The sequence below is a fragment of the Berghia stephanieae genome, chromosome 1, assembly GCF_034508935.2.
Source record: "Berghia stephanieae isolate SIO BIC M18660-M18661 chromosome 1, UCSD_Bste_1.3, whole genome shotgun sequence".
Classification (NCBI taxonomy): domain Eukaryota; kingdom Metazoa; phylum Mollusca; class Gastropoda; order Nudibranchia; family Aeolidiidae; genus Berghia; species Berghia stephanieae.
Window position 1 is genome coordinate 50,774,258 of NC_088360.1, and position 26,584 is coordinate 50,800,841.

At 33.4% G+C, this 26,584-nt stretch overlaps 1 protein-coding gene across 8 annotated transcripts in view; it reads left to right on the top strand.

The window, feature by feature from the left end:
• The window catches only part of LOC144977043 (serine/threonine-protein kinase MRCK alpha-like), a 71,752-nt gene that overhangs the window by 15,652 nt on the left and 29,516 nt on the right, over positions 1 to 26,584 (top strand). For 3 of the 8 annotated variants that reach the window (XM_078921767.1, XM_078921791.1, XM_078921782.1), the window contains exons 12-40: positions 244 to 359; positions 869 to 975; positions 1,336 to 1,471; positions 1,800 to 1,975; positions 2,277 to 2,571; positions 3,184 to 3,308; positions 4,701 to 4,779; positions 5,248 to 5,399; positions 5,876 to 5,979; positions 6,185 to 6,255; positions 6,547 to 6,830; positions 7,252 to 7,343; positions 7,731 to 7,802; positions 8,475 to 8,527; positions 8,781 to 8,917; positions 9,234 to 9,315; positions 10,112 to 10,255; positions 12,217 to 12,289; positions 12,581 to 12,643; positions 13,175 to 13,270; positions 14,248 to 14,474; positions 17,675 to 17,780; positions 18,504 to 18,611; positions 19,052 to 19,132; positions 20,640 to 20,737; positions 20,990 to 21,077; positions 21,863 to 21,965; positions 22,414 to 22,431; positions 23,796 to 23,906. In XM_078921767.1, coding sequence (XP_078777893.1) covers positions 244 to 359; positions 869 to 975; positions 1,336 to 1,471; positions 1,800 to 1,975; positions 2,277 to 2,571; positions 3,184 to 3,308; positions 4,701 to 4,779; positions 5,248 to 5,399; positions 5,876 to 5,979; positions 6,185 to 6,255; positions 6,547 to 6,830; positions 7,252 to 7,343; positions 7,731 to 7,802; positions 8,475 to 8,527; positions 8,781 to 8,917; positions 9,234 to 9,315; positions 10,112 to 10,255; positions 12,217 to 12,289; positions 12,581 to 12,643; positions 13,175 to 13,270; positions 14,248 to 14,474; positions 17,675 to 17,780; positions 18,504 to 18,611; positions 19,052 to 19,132; positions 20,640 to 20,737; positions 20,990 to 21,077; positions 21,863 to 21,965; positions 22,414 to 22,431; positions 23,796 to 23,906 — 3,397 coding nt within the window. The remainder of the gene's footprint in view (positions 1 to 243; positions 360 to 868; positions 976 to 1,335; positions 1,472 to 1,799; positions 1,976 to 2,276; positions 2,572 to 3,183; positions 3,309 to 4,700; positions 4,780 to 5,247; positions 5,400 to 5,875; positions 5,980 to 6,184; positions 6,256 to 6,546; positions 6,831 to 7,251; positions 7,344 to 7,730; positions 7,803 to 8,474; positions 8,528 to 8,780; positions 8,918 to 9,233; positions 9,316 to 10,111; positions 10,256 to 12,216; positions 12,290 to 12,580; positions 12,644 to 13,174; positions 13,271 to 14,247; positions 14,475 to 17,674; positions 17,781 to 18,503; positions 18,612 to 19,051; positions 19,133 to 20,639; positions 20,738 to 20,989; positions 21,078 to 21,862; positions 21,966 to 22,413; positions 22,432 to 23,795; positions 23,907 to 26,584) is intronic. The other 5 variants (XM_078921824.1, XM_078921801.1, XM_078921816.1 and 2 more) reach the window with 3 other exon arrangements.

A 26,584-nucleotide genomic window follows, 5' to 3' on the forward strand; every position in this document is an offset into this window, starting at 1 on the left:
GTGTATTCCCCCTGGCATGGATCCTGTAGCTATGGATGGATTGAACTTTTTAGATGGTGTCAAACTAGACATAGCATAGACTACTGGCGAATCTATTTATGATTTCTGTTCAAACTATTAGTCTCATTTGTCTTTTTTTCTTTGGTTGTTTGTAAATGCAGATCTATTATCTTTAGACTGTCCCTGTTAGTGTCGTTAATATCTAAAAAAGAAATTCCTTACGCACTTGTTTTGAATTGACAGAATCTCAAACTGATGTCAGCACATTAGAACAGGAGTTGAAAAGGTCAAGCGAACTGGTCTTGGATTATGAAAGAAGAATAAAGCTGTTAGAGGATGAAAAAGTTGCATTTGAAAAGGTAATATTGAAGTCTTCAGGTATCCCCTAGCAGTCCTAACAGTTTTCTTGGTCTTGTGCTGAGGTTATGTTTGCACAGGCTCGGTTTGGATCCCTTAGGCGAAGGAAAAATCAAATCAGTGGGAGATGGGTTGATATTCATTTTTATTTTGTAAATCATTTCAGCGTCATTCTGTTAGTCCCAATGGTTCCAAAAAAAAGTGTTATTGTATTAAAAGATATGGTGGGAAAATCCAAATGCCAACATAATTTTTCACCATTTAACAAAAGTTTTTCAACTACCCCATCCCCCCAAAACGTCATTCATACTTAATTCAATCAGAATATACTAATCAGATACCTTTCACAATATAAACTTTAAAAATTCTCTTCTTTTCCCCCGTGTTGATGGGACCTCATATAATTATAAGCACTGTTTAGCTTTAAAAATCAGACAGAAATCAATGTATTTATGCAAATGTCAATTTTGTGCTTTTACAAACATCATATATCTATTTTGTGATTTTGTAGGAGCTTCAAGAATGGAGAGACAAATACAAAGCTCAAGCCAGAGAGCTGAAGGAATCTCTGAGCAAACAAAAACTAACAATGGAGCAGTACACAGATATTAATGACCAGTGAGCTTCTCTTCATAATTAAAAAAAATGAATACTTGATATTTTATCATTGATATAATAGAAATTGATACAGACTTTCAAGAATTATATTTGTTTCAATGTTAATATAATTCCAGATTTTAATTTTGAAAAATGGTATTATTTTTTCAATCTTTGACATTCACATATGACTGATATGGCTTTGAATCATAAAACTCAGTGATAATTTCAGTCTTTCTAAGTCTAAAGTTTAGTGATAAAAGTTAAATAACAACTCTAAAGACTTGTTAATGCATACCTGTCTTCTCCTCAATACCAAATGTAATATTATTAAAAACAGTTTTTAATTTGTAATAATGATAATATGGTACACATTTACAGACTCTTGAAACAACAATCAAAAGTAAAAGAGCTTTCAAGAGAAGTACGCAACAAGGAAGAGGAAGTGGAAGATCAAAGAAGAATGATTGATGGTTTACGTCAAGATAAGCGAAAAGCAGAAAAGGCTTCGAATGAGGTAAGTTACAATTATTATTCTGAAAGGAGCAGCTGGTACAGGATCATTTAGCTTTTATCCTTGAAAGTTAATAAAGATATCTTTCGCATACTATGCAACAGCACATGCTTGCTAGACTTGGACAGAGTCCAAGTCCAGGTACTTCATGAGTTGGCAGTATTTGTTAAAATGTTAATTTGACGTGCCAATCAATTTAGTTAAAGAAAATACAACTGCATGTTCATATGACAACTGAGTGATTTTTATGATTAAGTAAAATGATTTTGTTTTAATTTTTTCTTTTTAATGTGCAATGAATGAAGATGGATACTTCTTATTTCATCTTTAGCTGGAGAATCTATTGGATGAGGCAAAGTCTGAATCTGTCAAGGAGCGCCGTTTGAGAGAAAGGGCTGAGATGTATGGCCAAGACCTTGAAAAAGAAATTGAGAGTATCAAGCGAAAACAGATGGGCCGCACTGCAAATCCAGCCAATGTAATGGAACTCACCCAGGAAGTGTCAAGGTAAGAAAATTTGTGACAGGGCAAGCTGCTTGCCAGTTTTAATTATTATTCTTTTTTCTCTCTTAAATTTCTAGTAAAGAGTATCCCATCAACTTTTGGCTCTAGTTCTTATTCTTTTTCTTTAAAAATGTTTTTAGAAAATTTTGAAAGATAAAGTTAAATATCTGAATTTTGTAAAAATAATTTTTATGAAACTATAAACATCTCTAATTGCATATTTTCTGTTATCAGTTTTTGTATTTGACCTTGAATGTTTTTTTTTTTTTTTTCTGCTTCTCATTGTCTTTCTCTGTAATCACAGGTTAAAGGTAGAAATTGAAAAAAAAGAATCTGAATTTGAAGTGGAACTACAGCGCATTTCCTCCAAGCATCAGAGTGAAGTAAACGATGTTAAGTACCAGCTTAAGGAGAGTGATACAAAGCGGTCAGAACTATCAGAGGAAGTCTCCAGGCTTCAGGTCAAGATTACTGCACAGTTAGATGCCAAAGAACTCCATGAGCAAGTTACCTCTCAGAAGCAGCAGCTGGAGATTGCAGAACAAAAGTTGAAGTCTGTCCTAGAAGACTTTGAAAGCTTGCAAGAGGAATATAGTTCGGTATGTTACCTTTATAAAGTGCTTTGACCATGTTTAGTGAATATTCCGCTATATAAAGGTTCAAGGTTTTATGTTATTCTTCACCTGTCTCATAATATTTTAATTGTGTTCCTTAAGAAAGAAAGATTTTTAAAGAGTTATTTCTCATCCTTTTTATCATTAAATCATGTACCATACAGTGATGATAATTTTCTGCGGAATTCCGGGATTTTGGGATTTTCTCAGAAATTTTCCGCTGGTTTTGCTGTGTCAAACATTTTCCTCTGATAAAAGCAAAGGTCAAGTGGTGGATCCGTGAAAAAATCACCATCATGTCTTGTGTCATATTTTAACTCCTGTGCTCAGTTGTATGAATTTTGGTGACACTCCTATTTCATAAACAGGGCAAATTCCTACTGTTAGTTTTGCCCTAGAAAAAGGCTTCATGTGTTCATTTCTTTGAATAAAAAAAAAAAAAATTAAATTGCATACATAGATAAAAGATATATATGTTATGGACAACTATTCTGTATTAAAGAGACTTTGTTAACTTTGCTTATCTTGTATTCTATTTTTACCTTTTTAAATTAGAGCAGCAGAAATTCTCTTCATTTGACCTTAATTTGTTTTCAGCAATCAAATCGTATGGACACTTTGATTCGTGAAAGAAGTCAGATGGAGGAGGAGATTCGAGACATCTATGACAAGAGGGAATCTGTATCTCAATGGGAAGCACAAATCTCTGAAACAATTAAATGGTAAAGAATGTCATATAATGATCTTTGTCATTTGATTTAACTCTCGGGTTCCACTAGATATATGTCTTTTGTGAGTTAAGTGCTGATGTGAATTAGTGATATAATCAGTGCTGATGGTTTTCCTCGGATCTGCGGAAATCGGCAATTTTGGAGTCAGAGGAGAAATTCCCTCCTTTAAAAGAAATGGCATTTCCCCCAATCAAATATACTGGCTTTGAGAAACTTGATGTGTGGTGGAACAAACTGGTGCAATCTTCCACTCTCCAGAAGAAGGCTAGAGTATCAATGATAGTTTGTCATCTCAATTGCTCTAAAAGTGGGGGATAGTGCAGTAAAAATGGGATTTGAAGGCAATCATACATAAATTTCCTCCCTTTTCCCGTTTTGTCACCATCATCGCTGTTCAATGCCATTTCCAAACTTATCCTCTGAACAGATGGTTATTGGAAAATCTGCTCCACATTGGGGAGACATTTCCCTTTGCCCTTTTTCTTTATGGAAATTCCATGTGATTTTATATCCATGTTATGGAATATGTATCCGAGGAGTTTGTTTGTTTGTTTTTAGGTGTTTAACGGCGCTTTCGACACTAATTAGGTCATTATCCAAGGAGTTGAAAGATGGATGTTTTTATTTTTGAGAGATGATACAGTTTTTTTATTTTTTTATTTTTTAATTTTTTAAATTTATTTATTTATTTTTTTAATTTTTTAAAATTTTTATTTTTTTTGAGAGATGATACAGTTATTCTTGTTAGGATTTTGATATAAAATGACACAATTTTGATTTAACCCTTTTTTCAGAGATAATGTTAGTTTGTGACTTTTTGAGTGGTGTACTAACCACATGGATAGATTCCTGATGATATACTTCTAATGTCTGTTTGAACTCGTCCCTTTTGTTGACAACTTATTACTTTTTTTCTGGCAATTCAATCTTTTTACTGGTGCTGAAATGAACTAAAATATCACAAGGACTACAAAATCCTGAAATACTAAAGACAAAAATCACGTGGCTTTACATGCTTTTACTGGAAAGAGGTTTCCTTATTTCACTCCAGTCCTTATTGCCTAATTCATTTGGCAGCAGGCCTGAGTGGTCTCAGACCAATCACACAGATTTATCATTTTTATTGGGTGCCAATCAAAAACTTAATATCCTTCGACTATTGACTGTTATGAGTTGGACCACCTTCTCTTCCTTGCACTATTATGACCCCAAAATAGTGGCATTCATATACCATTGATCTCCTCAAAGCTTAGGATTCAAACAAATGTTCTTAAAGCATGAGAAGATTAAAATAAAATTGACCTTTGATATACAATTTTTCGGTGCCAGTCAGGAAAGAAAACACATGAACTTTCATTTAATTACCTTTAATCTTTCAAATAGGGTGAGTGAGGAGAAAGATGCCAGAGGTTATCTTCAAGCCTTGGCAACGAAGATGACCGAAGAGCTTGACAATCTGAAGGTGAGAAAAGTTTTAACATTATGACACATTTCTGTTGAAGAATGTGAACATTAATTTTCACCAAGCAATCTTGGATTTATCACTGAAAAAATAATTTGCCTTAAATTAGATGCAGACCAATTGACCATGTTTATTATAAATATTTAAAAGAAATTAATTTCGATACACATGTCTGATGGTAAGTCTTTTGTTTTTTTATTTTGGTTTAAAAAAATATATTTAGATTTATCCTCCCTACTCCTTTTGCTGTTGATTTTTGTTGAATGAATTGGTTGCTAATTCTATTCAAACTTTGTGAAAGTTAAGGAGGGCTGGCAGCTATCTTACCACAATACTAATGTCATTAACCAAAGACATTCTGCTGCAATAGGTGATCTTTTAGGTATGATACATTCCATTTACTGCTTACATGTAACTTACCATAAGATAAAAAACATTTTGCTCAATTTAGAAACTTCATATTTGCAGAGCCGACCAAAATGGAGAAATCGACGTTCTCACAAACTGGACAAGATGGAATTGTTGAATCTGCAGTCCCAACTTCAGTCTGAGCTGCAGGCTAAACAGAATGTCAGTGATGAGTTGTCAAGAACAAAAGAAGAATTGATGACTGCTGAAAGGTACCTGTTAAACCTTTCTTTTAAATTTTTAGGAAAAATTAATTACATATTATCGACAGGAACATAAAAATTTTGTTTTGAAAACTGCTGTTTGATAAAAGAATATTTTTAAAAAATGATTGATTGAGGAATAAATTGAATTGGTATGAACAAAAGCAATGATCAACACCATCTCATGAACTGTCTTCATATTATAGTTTAAGCATTATCAGGCAAGAAAATAACTTTTAAAAAATCCCAACGAACTCCTCAAACGGATATGATTTGAAATGCATTTATGGCCCAGCACAGACAAATGAAGAGAAAAAATATTTTTAAAAGCAATTTTAATTCTCTCTCCCTGTGGGTTCCCCCCCCCCCCCCCCCCCCACCCTTCTAGAAAAATAGAAATAAATAAAAATCCGAAACCCAAACTTAACTTGCTTACATAGTAAGGTAAAATAATGACATGTGTTTTTTTGTTTTTTTTTTTCCAGTAAATTACAAGAAAACCAGAGGACAATTGAGAATCTCAAGAGCCACAACGAAGCTATGCAAGATAAACTGAACATGATCAATAATCAGAACAGGATTGAAGATTGTAAGATGTCATAGATTTTTTCTTCTTCTCATTTGAAGCATATAATTAGCTTTATTATATACTTTTTGTGACAAACGTTTATCTCCTCGGCTTCCTTAAAATTGTAATAATTTGTCAAATTTTCTTTCAACAGAAAAGTAAAGGATGAAACTTATAACATTGCATTTTCATCCTGATTTCATAACCTCTGTTATTTTTATTTCAGGGGAACGATCAACAGCTGAAAATACATCCATTTTGAAGTATCTCAATGACAGATATTCATTGATTGCTGATGTAAGTATAACTTTATAAATTTTTAATATCTGTTTAACTGTGGATACTGATTAAACTTCACAATTTGCACAACTTAGTCTCAGAATTACCACCATTGATTTTCTATTTTCTATTAGCATTTTTGAAACTTTGCTTTCTTAAACGTTGAAAAATTCTAACAATGTTCCCCATTATATATATTTAATTATTATCATGACTTTCCCTGTGGTTCTTAATTCCATTGCTTTGATTGAGTTGACTGTTCAAATCTTGTAGATTAATTTATTTATTTGAAAAATATATTGTATCCAGCAAATTTCAAACGACAGTGAGAGAGAAGATGACAGTGAGGCTGACACAACCTCAAGAACAGACTCTCACACCGACTCCCGATCTGATTTGAGGATTGGTAGCAGTGATATCACACCTGAAAATTCTCTTCCTCGTGAAATTCAATTCACACAGCCTTATGAGCCGGTTTATGAACAGCCTTGGGAAACACATAAAATGGGCAGTCCTGGACAAAAACGGTCTGGTCATGTTCAAGGACCCAACACAACGAATTCAACATCACCACAACAGTCAAGAAACCACAGGTAACAGCCAGTTTTGTCAGCTTTTGTTTGATTGTCCATATATTATTAAATGATAATTAACAAAGGCAGATCCAATCTAGGGCTGGAAAATCGCAATAACACGATTTTTATGTTATATCCCTCTCTACTTTTTAGTATAATATCATTTAACCTTTACCAGTTTATAAAGTATCTTCATAATCATTTGATTATTTATTTATATTGGACAAGAATTTTATTATAAGTATAATGTATATCTTATCTTATCTTATCTTATCTTATCTTATCTTATCTTATCTTAAGGCATATTGGGGAATTTTTTTCATCAAGACATATATGTATTGGAATCATATGATTACATCTTTAGAGGTCAATATTGTGTTATTAAATCTTTTGATGTCATAAGCTTTCCATCAACTTTTAATATTTTGGTTCAATTCAGGTTTATTGTGAGGTCTTTCCAATCTCCGTACAAATGTAATTACTGCACAAGTTTGTTAGTTGGATTGCAGCGACAAGGTATTTCTTGTGAAGGTAAGTGTATGAAACTTAAGAAGGTTAAAACAAGAGATAAGGATATGCTTGGTTCCCATTTTTTTTAAGAGGAGAGGAGTGAAAAATAATATACCTAACCTTGTATCTTTATCTGGCTTGTTTACTGTTTTATAAAACTTGTATGCAATGGTAACTTTCTGTACCCAAAACTTAATGAAAGAAAAAGAATAAATTATATAAGAAATAATAAACAAACCCCAGAAATTAAAAATACTTCTTCCAAAATAATTTGATCAGAAAGAAGAGAGTTTGATACATAACATGATCCAGAACAGATGATAAACAAAACCCAAATAAACCAAAAAAAATAAAAAAATCCCAAAAAAACAAATGCCAAGGTAAATTTCTTTTTATTCGAATCAACAGCTTGTGGCTACTCCTGTCACGTCCATTGTAAAGACAAGTGTCCTCAAATGTGTCCGGTTCCAACTGATCAAAGTAAGTTGTTCTTTATGCCTTTGTCATGGCATTAATTTTCATATTTTATTTCATCTTATTCAAATATAACTTTTAACATCAACAACAAGATGATAATAAATATAGAAAAAAAATAATCATCAGATGTACGAATGATTTTGTTTTAGTTTTTCAATTCATGTCAGCTTTGATATGGAAAAGCTGGCTTCAATACTTGAATAGGTTATTATTGTCAATATTATACAAGTTTCTGCAGCCCATAATGATATTCACCGTTTAAATCATATATATCCAAACTAAGTTTAATAACTGCTTTCTTAGAAGACCCATATTATTGATTGCTCTAACTGACAATCTTGGGGAGAAGTAAATTGTTCCCACATGTATTCATGTGCGTGAACAGATTATTGAATTTATATTACATTTATGGTTTAGAGTACAATATTAGTTTAATAATACGGTATGAAGCAAGATTGTATTGTGTTATTGTCATTCATATTTGAAGATCACATAAACTATGTAGAAAATGACCAGTATACTTCACTTTTTTCAAAGCATTCTAGTTATCAATTGTTGTAATTTACTTGCATTATATATTTTATATTTTCCATAACCATCACTAAGTCTTCAATGTTATCACAATTCCCCCCCCCCCCCCCCCCCCCCTCTCTGCCATACCTTTGCCATTTACAGTGAAACGTTCAGTTAAAAAGGGATCAGGAACAACATGTGAAAGTTTTGTACGAGTAAGTCCATTATGGTTGTAACAGTTTGCACTCTTTGATGAGAGTTTACCTAGTGCCATGAATTTTTTGTAGCCACAATGGAGTATCTACATTTTTTCCTATCTTCAGTTCTTTATCTGTTTATTTTTATCACTCAGTTCAATCAGCATCATTTTATCTCAACTATTTTTCTTCTTCTGTGAGTTACTATTTGAATAAATCTTTTGCCACATGAATTTGATGACAATTTAAGGTATATTTTCATACATTTCAGATCCCAAGACAGGGTGGTATCAAAAAAGGCTGGGTGAAGCAATACATGGTAGTCTGTGATTTCAAAATATTTATTTACGAGATTCCTCCTGACAAGAACTATCCTGGACAATTGGTGCAGCAGGTCCTGGACATGAGGTGAGTCAATGCTGTATGTGTATTTTCACATGTCATTATGAAGTTACACTAGTAGACATATATACTGCTTTGAATCACTTTTAGAACTCGTTTGTTTTGGCTGCAACTACTGTACTTTATAAGCAAGATTAATCCGTCAAAGCTTGCTGAAAAGCAATCTGATGCAAATTAAGGATTATGAAGAGTGATATATACATCTAATATCTAAAAGAATTGTTAGAAGTATATGTTGATGGAAGAGCTTTTTAAGCTCATTTCCAGGTGAGAGCAAGTTCATTTAAAGAAATTATTATTATGAATTTCTTTTTCATTTCAGGGATGAATATTTTTCTGCTGCTGCTGTAGCCCCAAGTGATGTTATCCATGCCAACAAGAAGGATATACCTTGCATTTTCAGAGTGAGTATTACATTTCATCACAAAAAAGTAGCACTTTTATTTTTTTTGCTTTAATATTTTTTAGGAGCATTTAACAAGAAGATGTCTTGTAATTACTATTCGTTATAGATAGTATGTATTCACCATTTTCTCATGAAAGTTGGGGACTGACTGAATGATAGTTCTGATGTTTTAAAAATGTTTCGCCATCATATGACTTTGATATAAAGTACATTTATTATCTAATTGACTGTGTAGGGTTCCAAACCCCCCATGGTGGGCAAGGAGGTCACCTACTGTGTCTTCTATACCCCTAAATCTCTTTTACAATTGCTTTTTGTCTTTGTCTTGGCATGAGATGTACTTGGTTTTGTCCTTTCCCGTGCCGGAGTCCTTGGCTGAGAGGGAAACAGTCAAATCTATAGTAATAGTTATAGGAGATGATATTTTTTCGTTGTAAATCATCTTTCTGTTATTTATCATTATTTGTTGTTTTGAATGTATGTATAATTTAAGCATTTGAGTGTGTTCCTCTTTGTTGGATCCTGTGCTTGTATCTGGATGAGACTTTTAGGTGTTTTAAACAAAGAACATTGATGAAATCTTAAAATCTAGCTCTTGCTCATCTGTTCCATATTTGTACCACTCCCCTTTGTCTTACTTTTCTTTTGTGCTTTTAATTGTAATCTAGAATTTTTTACTATTCCATTTTCTTCCTTTTTATTGGCACTGAAATGACCTAAATGTGTTGCAAGCGCCGTAAAACCATTAAAAACATAAACTATCAAATTGATGTACTCAATCTGACATTTTTCAGGTAACAACTTCAGAAATGAATCCACCAGGTACTAACCACCAAATCCTCTTGCTAGCGGAGAATGAAAATGAGAAAGATAAATGGCTAACTGTTCTCACAGAGATGCACAGGCTGTTGTGTAATATGCGACTACCCAACAAGAGCGTGAGTGAATAGACCTTTTTTGATTGCATTTTGTTGTCTCATCAGTGTGTGAGGTGATTGTGTTCAAAAGGCAGAGACTCAGTGGTATTTTGTCTTGTCTTTTATCAAAAGTCAAGTGATGTTAGCATGGTCAGTGTGGGTCACTATTGCTGTGCTTTCTCTCCCCCATATCAGTTTTCTCTTTCCACATAACATCCCCTGTCTTTGCTCTGGATTACTCATCCCCACCTTTCCCTTAGCCTTGGTCTGTGTGAGAAATGGCTATGACTATGGGGTATTTTTGGCTGAGACTACGACTGTGAAGAAAAAAAAAATCAAATTTGCTTGTTCTCATTGAAACCTACACCATAATAAAGTAAAGGGCTTTTCAAGACAATCCTAAATCTAATGATACCATTAAAAAAAATTAAAATAGATAATCAAAAGAAAATTTGTAGTATTTTAATTGTAAAGATTGTGAAATGTTATTAATAACTGAAGGGTTTGGGACCTGAAAGTGATAAATATCGGGTTGTGACCATCTTTCCAATTTAAAAATTGGCCTTAGTAAGATGGCTGCTGAAATTTGAGTAAGGGTTTTTATTAATAATAGATTCATTTGGTCTTTGGGGGTCATATTTTGACCTGAATTTAAGTTTAGGTGTTGGATTACATGCCAAAGTTTAGAATTGCAAAATTCTGATTTTTTTCATTATCCAATACTAATTTAACCCTGTTTAATCCATAATGTTAAGGTATACTATATTGACACTGATTTAAACATATAAACAACACCAAATAATGGTAATTCCTCCTGACAAAAAGGAGACATAAATCATTAAAATCCATCCAAAAATAGAATAATCAGTGGATTTTATTCTGAGACTTATCACTCAAAAGTCCTAAAAATCTTGTCACAACCACTGGGCCATTTATCCTCTCCTTCCTGGAATGTCAATTGGATGTTTACCTTAGTAGGTACTTCCTGAGACGGTTGATGTAGACTATTGAAATTAGTTCGCAGAATTTCAGAATTTTTTAAAAGTTTGCATTTACATCCCTGCGATTCCTAGCTGAAGTGAGGGGGGGGGGGGGGGGCAGTGAAATGTATAGTTCTTTTTTGTTAGATATTTTTTTCCCCCCTTTAAATCATCTCTGTTATGCACCATTATAGTTTTTAGTATTGTAAGCATTTGAGTTTATACTTCAGAGTAGGATCAGTTGCTTGTGCCTAGTTGGGATTTTTAGGTAATGTCAATAGAGGTTCATCGATGTATTGCTCATGGAATCTTCTGTTCCCTGTTCGAACCAGTCCCTTTTGTCTTACTGTTTCTCTGGTGTTTTTAACCTCAGATTTGCAACTTACTTATCCCCTATCACCTTTCTTTTTACTGGCCCTGAAATGATGTCTAAAAGTACTGCAAGCTCAAGAAAATCCCTGACGACAAAACAAACAGCATGGTCAGTGACTGGAATGGTGACATAATTTCAAAGGTCGGGCCCCAGGGTGATGTCTTTGGCTAATGTGCTTTATATCACAACGCTTCACTCTGGTGTGAATGCTTACCAGGCTATAGACAAGATATATATATATATATATCTATTATAAGAGTGCTAGTATGAAATAGGACCCCTAATATGCCTTTTATACTGTTAAATGGAAATATATGGTTCATACAGTTGAGCCAGTTGGGCCAGAAGAATCCATAGAAAGTTTGCTGTGCCAGTGAAGTATGGTAATTAAACCCCCCCCCCCAAAAAAAAAACCCTTCATTTATATTTACTGTTTATAAAGTTAAAAATATAAATAATCCGTCTTTTTTTTTAAAAGTGACAGATGGACCCTTCATTCTTTGTAAAAATCATAATCAATGTCAAAACATTCCAATTCAATATAAAGTAATGAGGTATATTTTTGTTGTTGAAGATGTGGAGTCATATTAATGACAGAGATTTGAATTTTACTCTTGATCCCATCACAGGTTTACAGCGCTCAAGAAGTATGTGATAATTCATTGTCCCTTGTGAAAACCACCTTGTGTGCCGCTATTCTTGGTAAGTGGGTTACTCTTTCATCTTTTGTCCCCCTTATATTTCTATCACTATAAAATAATCATATTGATAAGATTGTGTGTGTGTGTGTGTGTGTGTGTATATATATATATATATATATATATATATATATATATATATATATATATTTAAAAAGATGTCTTGTCTCACTTTATATTTAATTATCATGAAAAATCTTTCTTGCTCTTAGTGACCTTTCTCATGGATCCTTCATATTTCTTTTATTTTAGTCCAAATCGATGTGAAAAATATCTCCTCACCTTTTCATTACAGATCCCTTCCGTATTGTTCTGGGTACAGAGGAAGGCTTATATGTAGTTGATCTGATGAAGGATCGTAAGTACTTTTTATTTGAAATCCAGATAATGTTATGTAATTATGTTGTCTCATGTCAAGGTTGGGACGAGTTGCTCAACATAAGTCCAGCAATTTTAGTAATCAAAGCAAGAATTGAATATAAGCTAAGTAGCATGTCATGCTGTCAGAAAAAAATCTTAACTGCACCTGTGATCAATCTCGGTCCCTTTGCCTGTGATTCGAGTGCTTTCCTCTCTCTCTCCCCCCCCCCCCCCCCCCCCCCCTATTTTGCCAAAAACCATGACATAACTGTTTTTCTTGGTGATGCACTGAAGGGTAAAAGATTTTAAATTCACTGGGACATAATTAAGTCATTAGATATTATTTATTTTTTATATATCATTATAAATTTAGAGTAATATTTTTATTAATTTAGAAAGTTACCCGCTACATGTGATAATATGCAATTTTAGTACCAGTGATATTCCGATGACTGCATTCCTGTTACTCATCTTATCTTGGTTGTTTCTCAACCTCTTCCACCCCCCTTTTTCCTCTCCCTCCCCACAGACCTTATAAGAATAGGAGACCGGAGTGAGAGAAAGCAAATATACCAAATTGATATGGTGCTAGAACAGCAGATGGGGCTGTTAGTTTTCATCAGTGGTAAGCTTTGTAATTATAGTTTGTTTTATTGATAATAATACTTATATGGCTTTGTGGTCTTGCTGTACAATATGTGCCTTCGGACTAGTAGGTCTCATGTTCGAGTCCCTCCTAGAGTATGCAAAGTTAGTTCTCACTCTTTACTCGCATTCTCTCACCAAACTCAGGTGTAAAATGAGTACTAGATTAGTCCCTGTTGAAAAAATTGTAATATCGCCTAACAGGTGTGATGTCTTGTCTTACCTGTTATATGTTGCTGTTGGTTAGAGACCCCTTGTAAAGTGTTTTTAGCATGTTTATTGAATATTGCTCTATATAAATGCTCAATTTTTTGTTCTAGTTTGACGACCACATTGGCAACTGTGCTAAAATTATTCATCTTATCAATTTTGTTTTAAGGGACTAGAACTTGTTTCCCTCCTCCCCCCCTCTTATGAAATTGATCATTAATGGGCATGCATTCTCCTTTAATCATGGTGGTTCTGTTCAACCAGTGTCTTTAATCAAAGGATTAGAGAAATGAAGGAGGTGTTTTTTTTTACACATCAGTATCCCAAACTCTGTCCATTTGAAAGAAAAATTATCATTGTCATATTTTGTTTCAAAATCTAAAATAATTGTCCCTATGGCTTAACCTAAGGTTCTCACTAGAGGAATTTGAGAAAGACAATGTTTGTCGGCCAATTCATATTTCAAGGGATGTGGATTTTTTTTCTTTTTTTTTCTGCATTAGCAGATTTTTGTTTTTTTTAGTGAGTGAGGAGTCTGGTGGTAGGGGAGGAGGAGAAGATTGACTTCGTATTACTAATTTAGTTTTCCCTCTGTGTGCCTCTAAGAATAACAACTCTGTTGCATTATTGTAACATAATAGGAACATGGTATTTAGGAATAATGTACCTTGATGATTTTTTTACAAAGTTACTTCCCATCCCTGTATTTCAATATCAGTTCATGCTATTATTTTTTCATTAACCAAGGTAAGCAAAGACACATCAAACTACTACACATGTCAGCATTAGATGGGCAGGATTCTGACCCTGTCAAGATAATGGAAACAAAAGGCTGTCACACATTTTGTCATGGCACGGTGCGTAATCCTCAGGGTGGCAATATTTGTGTCATCTGTGTTGCCATCAAACGCACAGTTCAGGTCTATGAGATCAACAAGACGAGACAGCGGTACAGAAAGATGAAAGATATACAGGTATTGTTTAGTATCTTTGTTTAATTGCAATAAATAAGGATGTTGTTTTCTTTTATTATGAAGAGAAGGAACTGTCACCCACCATTATAGCTTGATTACTTACTTACTTACTTAATCCTCTTCGGGCCTTGAGGCACATAGGGCATCCACCAGACATCTCCATTTTTTGCGATCGGCTGCTTTTGCGGTGGCTGTATTCCAGGACAGGCCTGCTTCCTTTAATTCTTTCTCCATGGTCCTTCGCCAGGTTTCTTTGGGTCTTCCCCGCTTTCTCTTCCCATCTTCTGTCCAGTACAAGGCTGTCTTGGGAAGTGACCCTTTTTCCATTCTGGCCACATGACCCAGCCAACGCCATCTTCTTCTTTTTATTTGGCTATCAATGCTAGTGCAGTCAGCTTTCTTTAATAGATCCACTGTTCTTATTTTTGTAGGCCAAAATAAATTAAAAATTCTTTTTAAACACTTGTTCTGAAAGGCTTCTAGTTTCTGTATTAAGGAGGATGTCATTTTCCAGCTTTCACTTCCATAAAGCAGTACACTTAAAACATTGCTCTTGTATATTTTCAGCTTTGTCTTTCTCATTATTTGCTTTGATTTCCAAAAGTTTTTCAGCATGCCGAAAGCCTGGTTTGCCTTTTGAATTCTGTGCTTGATATCGTGTTCTGCATTTCCGTCGTCTGTTATTTTGGATCCGAGGTAGGAGAACTCTGTTACCTCTTCAATTATATGTTCATCTATCCTAATTTCACTGTCATGTTTTGGATTCACCCTAATGTACACAGTCTTATCGAAATTTATTTTCAGTCCAATTTTCGAGGCGTTCTTGTGTAATACGGTTAGTTTCTCTGAGGCGTCTCTGTGTGTACTGGAAACTAACGCGATATCATCTGCGTAGTCTATATCTTCCAGAAAGGATGTCAGTGTCCAGCGAATGCCTCTCTTCTTACCATCAATTGTATTTTTCATGAGCCAGTCTAGAGCCAGGATAAACAGAAGCGGGGAGAGTATGCAGCCTTGTTTTACACCAGTTGTTACATTAAAGCTGTCTGTTAAATTGTTACCACAGATCACTTGGCATTGGTAGTTGCTGTACATTGCTTTGATTAGGTTGACTATCTTCATCGGTATACCATAATGGCGGAGTATTTTCCACAGGGACTCTCTGTGTAAGCTGTCAAAGGCTTTTTCAAAATCGACAAAAATGGTGTAGAGGGGGCTGTTCCATTCAATGCTTTGCTCCAGGATTTGTCTCAGGGTAAATATGTGGTCACTACATGACTTCCCTTTTCTGAAACCTGCCTGCTCTTTTCTAAGAATGTTTTCAATGTGAGGTGAGATTCTTTTCAGAAGGATTCTATTAAAAATTTTGCTCGTTACGGACAGGAGTGTGATTCCACGCCAGTTAGCACAATTTCCTAGGTCTCCTTTCTTGGCTATTTTATGGATGATACCTTTCTGCCAATCCTCTGGTATTTCTTCCTTTTCCCAAATGTTGGTGAACAATTTACTGAGAATTTTGGACATTTCTTGCGAGTTCGCTTTAAGCATTTCCGCACTGATTTTGTCAATACCTGGGGCCTTGCCATTTTTTTGTTGTTGTATGGCCTCGTGCACCTCATGCTCAGTGATTGGACCAAGATTAACCTCTACGTCCATTTCTGCTTCTGGGATATCTGTGTAAGAAGATGGGTCTGGTCTGTTCAGAAGGTTTGCGAAATATTCTCTCCATCTTTCAATTTTCTCCTTTTCGTCTGCGATGACACTACCATCTTTGGATTTTAATGGTTTCTCTTGACCATAACTTCTGTTTCCCGAGAGCTTTTTTGTGATTTTGTATAGTGTTTGTGTGTCTTGTCTTACAGCTGCATTTTCTGCTTCAGTTGTTAAATTTTCTGCAAAATCTCTTTTGTCTTTCCTTGTGGATTTTTTCACTTCTTTATCCTTCAATGAGTATTCACTGGATAGCCTTTCTTTCAGTCGGGGGGATTTAGCGTTCAGGAGATTTAGTTTGATTGATTTTCTTTGGTTAATGAGCTCCCATGACCTTGCTGATATCCAATTCTCTGTATTGGATTTATTGTGTCCTAAGTGTTCAGTGGCACTTTCCTGCATGACGTGGTTGAAATCTTGGATTGTCATGTTTGTAATATCTTGTATTGCACTGAATTTGTTTCTTACTGAGATATTGAAATTGTTTTGGATATCTGGGTTTTTCAATTTATCTGTGTTGAAACGTTTCTCCTTCTGTTTTGCTATTTTTGTTTTCATCAATTTAGTAGAGATTTTGGCTGTGACAAGATGGTGGTCGCTTCCAATGTCTGCCAATCGTCTGACTCTGACATCGTTTAAGCTGCTCTTCCATTTTCTGTTGATAATTATATTATAGCTTGATTGGCTGAGTATTTTAACTCGTAGGGGCCAATTTTTTTTCCACGTTCATTTCTGTCTTGATTTGGTACTGGATGTTTGATTTGGTGAAATGTACTTTGTGGTAGACTTTTATCGTATTCAAAGGGTAGCAAGCAATTATTGCTGTTTGTTTTTTGGGATAAACTCAAGCTTCATGGACCATCTGGCTCTGAAAGTCTACAGTAAAGGCTAATGAAGGAATCTTGAATGATGTTTAAATGAATGAAAATGACCACATTCTGATACAGATATTTTTTTCCCCATTTTGTTGATGACCAATTTCTGAAAATCCTATTTGTTCAATCTTTTTAGATTCAATTTAGCCTCTTTCCATTGATACACTATTAGCTGGGGTTGCAATTGATGATAAATAGTGTAGTTTACAAAGCTTTTTATCCTTCTTTAAAGTGTTTGCGCCTCTTCAGATGTAAGTAGTAATATTCACTGTATTGTATTTTATTCTTTTATTAATAGCTCAATGGAAATTCATATTTGTTGCCACCTCATAAATATAATCATGTCAATAAACTCTTTACTCTGGTTTGATTTTACTCCAGTCTTTTTTAACCTTACTAGGAGATCGGTAATACTAATTTGATTCGGAAGCTAGAATTGAATTGTGATTACTGCTTTCTTAGGGAAAACAGATTTGTTGTCATAACCGGGATATAATGGCTTGAAAGTAAGTTAATCTCTCAATATTCAACATTGATTCGGCATTGAATTGTTTATAATACATGGCAATCGTCAACTCAGCATTATTTCCTTTTTTATTTGTTTTATTTTTACAGGTCCCTGGTCAGGTGGAGTGTATAGAGGTGATGAGTGACAGACTGTGTGTCGGATATCCATCTTGTTTTGCCATCTACAGTGTTCAAGGCGATGCCGCCCCTATGAGTATGTTTAATGTATGTTTGTCTTAAAAGGTTTATATGAAACAGTGCCAGGCAAAGCAGGAAAAAGAATATAAAAGAAAAAAATAACCTGCCTCGACTGACTCGAACCGAAGACCTGATAACAGGTCAGAAATACAATCATTTCACCAGATCACCAGTTTGGACAATTTTATTCACAAGAGTATGCATTTTTGCTGTGAACCCTATTCTGCAACTTAAACAAACGTGGAACAAGAAGGACAGAAGTGATTACAGTAGTATCATTTATATTTTGAATATATCAAAGTGACAAATGTACTGTAAATACCAAAAATATCCCCCCCCCCCCCCCAAAAAAAAAACAAAAACAAAAAAACAACCAAATAACAACCAAAAAACAAAACAAAACACAAAAAAAAACCCAACAAAAAACAGACCTTCCTTTGGAATGCCAATGTTTTCATTTGGATGTTGTCATTAAAAATAGGAACATGCCATTTTCCTTTATTGTTCCAATAGTATTTTATCAACTGAAATATTTTGAAATCTTAAATTTATTTCAATGCTGCAAATTATGCCCATGCACAACTTCCATAGGACTTGACTTGTAACTATTTTGTTAGAATTTTTACATGCCCTTTAAGCATTCCTTGTTTTGCGGTTACATGATCTCAACTCCATTATTATTATTTACTACCATTATTATTATAATTATACTTTTTTTCTCTCCATTTTTAAATCACAGCTTTAGTAAATACAGAAGACAACAGCTTGAATTTCCTTGTCCTGAATCCCATTGACGCAATGCTTGCTGTGGAATTGACTCAGAAAGAATACCTCTTAGTTTTTAACAGTGAGTATTGCTGATCCTTTATCAGTGGTGTCCTCTAGATTATCAACTTTCAAGAATATCAAAATTCCTTAAAATTTCTTTTGTCATGAAATCTGATTATTTCCTTTTTAAAATCTATGAGCATTAATGAAAAGCTTAAAAAAACCCCAAACACTCGAGCTTTTATATAGGTCAATATCCACTAATATCCGCTCAAAGCACTTTACAAAGGGTCTCATCTTGTAGACTCCTTGAGTACAAGATCCCATGTTCTCAAAAACAACATTATTTTCTTTTTCTCTCTTTTGATTGATAAATGACCGGCTGTTGTGACATTCTGGTCAAATGTAATACTGGGTTGAGCTTTATCATTTGTTAATATTGCATATTGTTCTATCCGTTAATTCTCAATGTTTTATAGATGATTGATGATGACGATAATCAATTTTTTTTTTCTCCAGTTGTGGGAGTATATGTTGATAACAATGGTAACAGGAGTCGGGCTGAAGAAATTCTATGGCCTGCCCCACCAGTTGATGTCAGTAAGTATAACATAATATACAACTCACTAGATTTTTGTGAACTTGACATATGGTTAAGAGATAAAGTGATCAAACTCATCGGATGTATTGGAATTTTATTTATTAGGATAAAACATTGTCTCATGAAAATATATCTGCCAATTGATTAAGAAAGATCTTTGAATTTTTAAGAATGCTGTAACATGGATTACAAGATATCTCCAAAGGAAGTCAAACCACTGAGCATTTTTCTGTGTTATAGGGACATATGGTTACTTATATAAACAATTGTAAGAAAATACTCTTTTTATCAGAACTTTTTTTTGTTTGTCATTTTCTTTGTTACTTCAAACCTTGAAATTTCTTGTACAGTGAGGAAAGTAGGTAATTATAATATCTGTTGCTGTAAATTAACAAAATCACTCAAGCGGGTGGTTGGATGGGAGCATCACCCTTGAATCATATACCTATGATGTTCGCATGGGTGTACGATCCGATAGTGATGTCGTTTCTTCTTCTCTTTACTAGCCTATCCTGCTTCTTTGGTTTGTGATTGTATTTTTGACAGGGGATATTTTTTTTTCTGTAAATCTTCTGTCTGTTTGTTCTTGGTTATTTATAATTTAGCTTATGATATCTTTAGGTTATGATTTTGATTGACATTTGTACTATTTTTGTTAGATTGCTTGTTTTTTGTTTCAGCGGTCTCTCATATAACCTCAATTGTGTTGGAAGAGACCTAAAGCAACAAACAAACAAACAAAAAAAAAAAAAAAATCACTCAAAACAAAAGAAAAAAATAGAATAAAACCCAACAAAACAACCCTCCCCAAACAATCTCAAACAAATTAAAAAAAAAAAACAAGAACCCACCCCACAAAAAAACCACAAAAAACAGATAACAAACCATTTACAAAGTTGAAAGACAAAAACAACAGACAAGGAACTGTCTTAACCTTTTAGAAGCAGGGTTTGGTTGTTTCCCCCCCCCCCCCCCCCCATTCTGACATCACACCTCACCATTTTTTTCCAAAAGAACAATATTATAGAGATTGAGCAGATTATACATATCATGTATATATTACTTAATCATTCTCATTATATGAAAAATAGTGCAGCTATACGATTTTTATAGGGTCACAGAAATGTTTACATTGTGACATGCAATCAAAAATCGCATAGCAACACCATTTTTACGTATAATGAGAATGATCATGTGATGCATTTATACATATGAAAGCAAAACTTCTGTAATGATGAAGTTAATCAGGCCTTAGTTGTAATGCTGTTACTTGTCTTTCAGTAAAAAACAGTAGTTATTTAGAATCTTTTAATTAAGATATGGCGGCTTTCCACAAAGCATTACAACACAATGTTACATAATTGAAGCACCATTGCAAAAACGTATCCTTTCTTGCAGAATTTATTTCAACATTCATATAAAATAAAATGATTTCAGAAATGACCATGACAAAAAAAAGTCATATTTATTCATACCTTTTGAACATGTTTAATTTTTTTCCAACAGGTTACTCTGCACCATACCTATGTTGTTACACAGAAAACTGCATATTTGTATATGATGTTAACTCATGTGAATGGGTACAGACGCTTTGTTTGAAAAAGGTATGGAGTTGCTTACAGCTAGCATACAAAAGAGAATTATTTTAAGTAAAGAACAGTAATTATTAGAAGTAAAGAGCATATTTCTCTATTTAATTTTTCAACTTTCTTTCACTTTCAATACTTTTTTTGAAAAAGAGTTTTTTTCATGTTTCATGTACGATTGTTTAGTTTATGATAACACATATTTTATCCCTGCCTACGTATAAAACATTTTAGACCTGCCAATGTAATATTTTGATTATTTTTCATCAGTCAAAGCCTTTGAACAAAGACGGGTCTCTAAGCCTGCTCAATACTATTGACTCCCAGCACATAGTCTTTCTCAAGGATACTTCTACAGGTCAGTGGTAGCCTCTGTATATTTAATTATATTGCATGAACTGTCACATTTCCATTATCCAAACAGCTCTGTTCCCAGTAATTTATCCAGATCACAGGTTTTGAACATTATGGAATAACCGACCAAAGTAAGCATTTTGCATTTATAGAAAGTCTTTTAAAAAATTGATTCTCTTTCGGATTTTGGCCAGCAAGAGGTGTCACAACATCCATTATTCATCATTGATAAGAATTTGCAGATAATAGGACAAGTGGTGTATTCTTTTGTAAATATTTTTTTCTTTTATTTCTTTTCATTTTTGGTTTTGTTTATTTTTTATTTTGATTAGTCCTTGATAAAAGATAAAATCGATCACTGCACAGATAATTTTGGCATAGCAGTCAACAATTTTTAAAAATCCTCCTTTCTACGTCAGTCAGTAAAATATATTTAAGTATATAGTTAAAAAGGGCTGGGTTTTTTTTTTTGTTTGTTTTTGTTTTGACCTTCAAACATCATTGTTTTAGTTTTAGGTAAAGACACATTACAAAACAGTATACGTGTATAGTGCTTTTCATTTAAAAAAGCAAGTCAAATCGCTCTGACCCTGTTGAGGTTACAGAATACAAATTAAGAAGAAATATTCTTGTCCCCTAGTACCGCTCAGGATTTCAGAGATTTCCGGATTACCAAATTCTGGATAATAATGGAGATATAACCGAATTTCAGAGATCTCTTATAAAAGATCCATTCGACTCTTTCAAGTTTGTACCCCATAAGAATGAAAATTACATTTTATTTTTCAGATGAGGACAAGTTGTCTGTTACAGAGATCTTTAAACAGAAAAATAGCAGAAATAAACGCAGATTTTCAATTAAAAGCAATCAGGAGGATCGATCATCCAAGGCGTAAGTAATTTATATATATATATAGATATATCTTCTAATGAAAAATTAAAGTATGCTATTTTTGTGTGTGTTCCTTTTGAATAATCAAATAGATTGTTTTGTATGAAGTTGGACAACTCATTATAAATTACATGATTTAGCTATGTCCTGATGATTTATTGAGTAATTTTGTTAAAAATGACTGTTCTTGTCATATATAAACCTAGTTTTGTATGATTTAGATGGATTTAAAAAATGATTGAAATTGAATGCATTTCTTATATGTCCAACTATGCACTCTGTTCATTCCTTATCCAACAGTTTTTTTTCCTGCTTTTGCTTTTGATACCTTCTGTTGTCCTTCTTACCACAACCAGATTAAAGTCAATATGAGCACTAAAATCTAATTCTTGTATTTATTATAATCAATGAGAATCAACTCAAATGTTTTCACTTTGTGTATCTTCAGTTCGGTTATTTTCAACCTGTAAGTTACAAAGAAAGCTCTCTTTATCTCTTTATTATTATTTTTTTAAGCTTATAGAATTTTGCATTGAGAGGAATTGATTGATGACAAAGTGATTGATTTTTGTGTTTGCATAAACTGTCTTTGAATGTTTCTCTTCGTTGATATAAAAATTGATACTGGAAACATTAATGATTTGGTGCATGACTGTTAACCATGAAATACTTCGGAAGTATAAGGATTTTTATTTTAGCTTTTTCCCTTGCTATTATCCTTTTACCATTCCTTACATTGGCTGCTGCCTGTATTGATTTAAAAAAAAATTGTTTGTTTTTAATTGGTCATCAGTCTGCTACTTGAGGATGGAACTACATAATTATAATTTTATTACTATAATTAAGTTATGTATTTCTTCTGTTCATGAGAAGATATATATTACATATAAGCTATATGCCTTATTAAAGGTTAGAACAAAGAGGGAATTGAAGATGGAGAATATGATAAAGTGAATGTTACAGAAGAAAAGTGTTTCTCATGTGATGATGAATGCATTTTAATGTCCATATCTCTATATTTTCTTTGAATTAATGCTTGTCCTTAAGGAAGAAATGTTATCTATCATCACGGTAAACTTTACTCTCAGCACTTTAAAAAAAAAGGAAAATGTATACTTTTATGGTTTTAGAAAAAACAAACATTTCATTTAAAAGTGCACTTTTCATTATTGTTTTTAGTGGGTTTTTAAAGTCATTCTATGAAATAGTATAGATAATGTCAGTACTTGATTTTGAGGAAATCATCCAGGATAAAGACGAAACGATTTCAGTTATCATAGTAGTATCACTTTTGAATGCACACCATTACAAATTCGCCTTTGCAATATTTGCACAGAAATGGCTTTGTTGTTGATATAAAAAGATATAAAAAGATTTTAGTAAAGAGATTTAAAGAATAGATAACATGAATATTGAAATTTTCAGTATCCTATTTTAAAACTTGGGAAGTAATTTTCTTAAAAGTTTAAATCCACAGGCGAATTAGCACAAACAGCTTGAGCATTGAAAAAGAAAAAAAAAAGATAATCAATGAGAATTTACCTATTTAATTTACCGCCATTTAACATTTGTATGAATTTTTGATTTGCATGGTGTTAATGGAACCATGTAATATTTGCATAAATTACGGTATGGGACATGGTATGTTTGGTTTTCTTTTAGAAGCCTCTTGAATGATGCTATTTCTTTATCTTTTCTTTTTCTTTTTTCTTTTTTTTTTTCTTTTAAAAACAAAATGTTTTGGACATGAACATGATTTCCAGGTATTTCAACATCATCATCACCATCATTTTTTTTTCTTCTTGTCATGCGTGTGCTTCTTGCCAACAGGCCTGATCGCAGAAACCGTGAGATAAGTGGGCCTCTCACTTTCAGTCATGTAGCCCATGTGGGGCCTGGGCAGTTAATGACCCCCTCTCAGGTCCCACCACCTCCTATGTCGTAAGATATTATCTTAATTCTTTACCTTTCCTCATCAACATCATGGTTATTATTATTATTATAATCCTCATCAGTATTGTAACACTGTGTCTTCATTCTCTTCTCACCTTCACGTTGTGGTGCTTTGTGGCCAGCAGTCTTAAATTTATCATCTAATTAATTGTTGCCAATGTTCTATTATAGAGGCTTGTGCCTATTTCGCCCGCTTTCCCTCCCCTCCCCCCCTCCCCCTCCCCCAATTCTGCTCCTTTACCTTGCTGCTTAATTCCCATCTCCTACATTTTGTTTTCCCCTCTTTTTGCTCGCTTTGGTTGGTCTTAGTGTATCTTGAAATGAATCCATTCTAGAATTAGAGAATATGGAGCTAGAATTTGTGTGTGAGAATATACACTGTTTATCCTTTTACGACTGAATTTAATTGAATGAGTAGATTTATCAAAAGTATTTGCTTTTCATCTCTAAGGAAAATGAAGCAAACTAAAATCATCTAGATTTAACTCGCAGACCTGTCATTCAATTCAAATACAATGAGTCAGTATAGATTTTTATTTTTGGAAAAGGGGCAGATGGGTATATTTGAGAAGGTCAACATGCATGCACTAGAAAATCAAGGAAAAATTGATTAAAATGTGAGGCGATCTAGGGGAAATGATCCACATGTTGTGTTTTAAAGATTCGAGTAATAAAAGGTGTTTGGAGACTTAACGATGAAATTTGAAGTATCTAGATAATCTGATTGTTCATTTCAACACATTTTCACAAAATTTTATATTTAAGTTTTTTTAATTTGATAGTTTTCAGAGAGCCCTTAAACCTAAGGGATCCCATTAGCTCTGACCACCCTTTCCACCAAGCAGTGATTGGGTAGCTGGGTCTGTTAAGTCTGGTGGAAAGTACTTTGTGATAGACTAGCATTCTATCCAAAGGGTAGTAAGCAATTGCTATTGTCCATTTCACGCTATAGAAGCCAGGATATGGGCCTTATGGCTCTGAAGGACTTAAACGCTGATATGACAAAAATTATGCAATCATACATAATTTAATCAGAATATTTTCCATATTTTTTTCTTTCTGAGGACAAGATAAAGGGAATTGCTTTTAAGGAAAATTTCTGAACCACAAATTTAGTTCTAGTTACCTTCGCTTTGGACACATTTATGAGTTCCGCACATTTATTGGTCTAGTCTCTGCTTTGTCTTCTGTTGACATATAAGCACACTAAAATATAAGGCCAAATTGTTCGCCATATGCCTAACCTCATTCATTTGATTAAATTGGTGTTTTTCTGTTTATATTGAAACAATTGAATAAAATTGTGAAATTTATAAATTATGAAATACAGTTCTTATTCAAACCATGTCACTGTCGGGTTGCCAACTTTTAACCTTGACTTACAGATTTTCTGACTGGTGAACTCCTCAATTAAAATGTACATTTGAGGCTGCAGATTTATGCTAGCCATAAAAAAAAGATAAAAGATAAATAGAAATGCTAATTCAATATTACTTCATTGTAAGATTACTTGACACTTCTGGGAGCAATACCAACAGCTTCAGCGACTCAAAAAATGAGTCAGCCTCTGAGAAGTTTTGTAAACTTCGATGTCGTCTTTCTTTAAGCCACTATTTCATGTAGCCTTAACTCTGACTAATATTAAACAAGTTTTCATGACATAAACAGCAAAATGTAGAGCAATCTTTCACACCATACTATTAAGTCACTATCCATCTAATGTGACATGTGGAACATTTCCCCAGAGCGCATTATTCTTTTTAACTATTGATCTGTTCTCAAATTGCACTATACATCTATTTTCAAATTATGTTATTTAAAAAGAGGGAGGGTGGGGGAGAGGAGAAGGGAATGTTTTTCTATTGAAATTTGAACATTTTTGGAAAGAGAATAGATTGTTGCCCATGGCAGATCGGTGAGGAGGTTTATTAAATGGAGTAAAGAATACCTGATTTTAGTATGTGTAGAATACCATTGTTAAGATGAATGGTTAAATAAAATAAGAAACAAAAACCCTTGGCTTGAATTTTTTTACATTATTGAAATGTAATAAGTCGTGTATAGAAATAACGTAAATTAATTCTAAGGAGCTTTTCACTGTTTAAGAATGCTGTCAGAATAAGTTTAATTTGCTCCTGTTTGCATATTGGAATGCAGTGTTGTAATAGTGTTTGTGTGTGATACAGATATAGCATTTATACTGTTAATAATTAAACATGCTGTGATCAGTGAATGCACAAGTTGATGGCTAATTTCAAGATCAATGAATGTTTTAGTTTGTATTGTATTAGAAAGTTACAATTAAATATTTGTCTGCATGCAAAGTGTCCTGTAGCTTTTTGTTTTTGTACTATCTTTCACAAACTTAAGTCCATGCCAAACACTTCCATATATTATAGGTAGCATTATTATTTTGGAAAAGGATGCTAAAAAGGAAAAAGAATAAATACATTTTTTATTTATTTTAAGTGGTGTGTAAAATTTTTGATGACTATTTTTTTTTTAAAGAAAGTATTCTGAGGGCCAAAAATGTTGCAACAAGAACCTAACCATCCATTATTGAGAGAAAAAAAAAGAGATATTCTAGCTAAATGTAAAGTAAAATATACCTCCGCTGTTTTTTCATATTTTGAAATGATTGTACTTTGGATGATAATGTCAGAGGT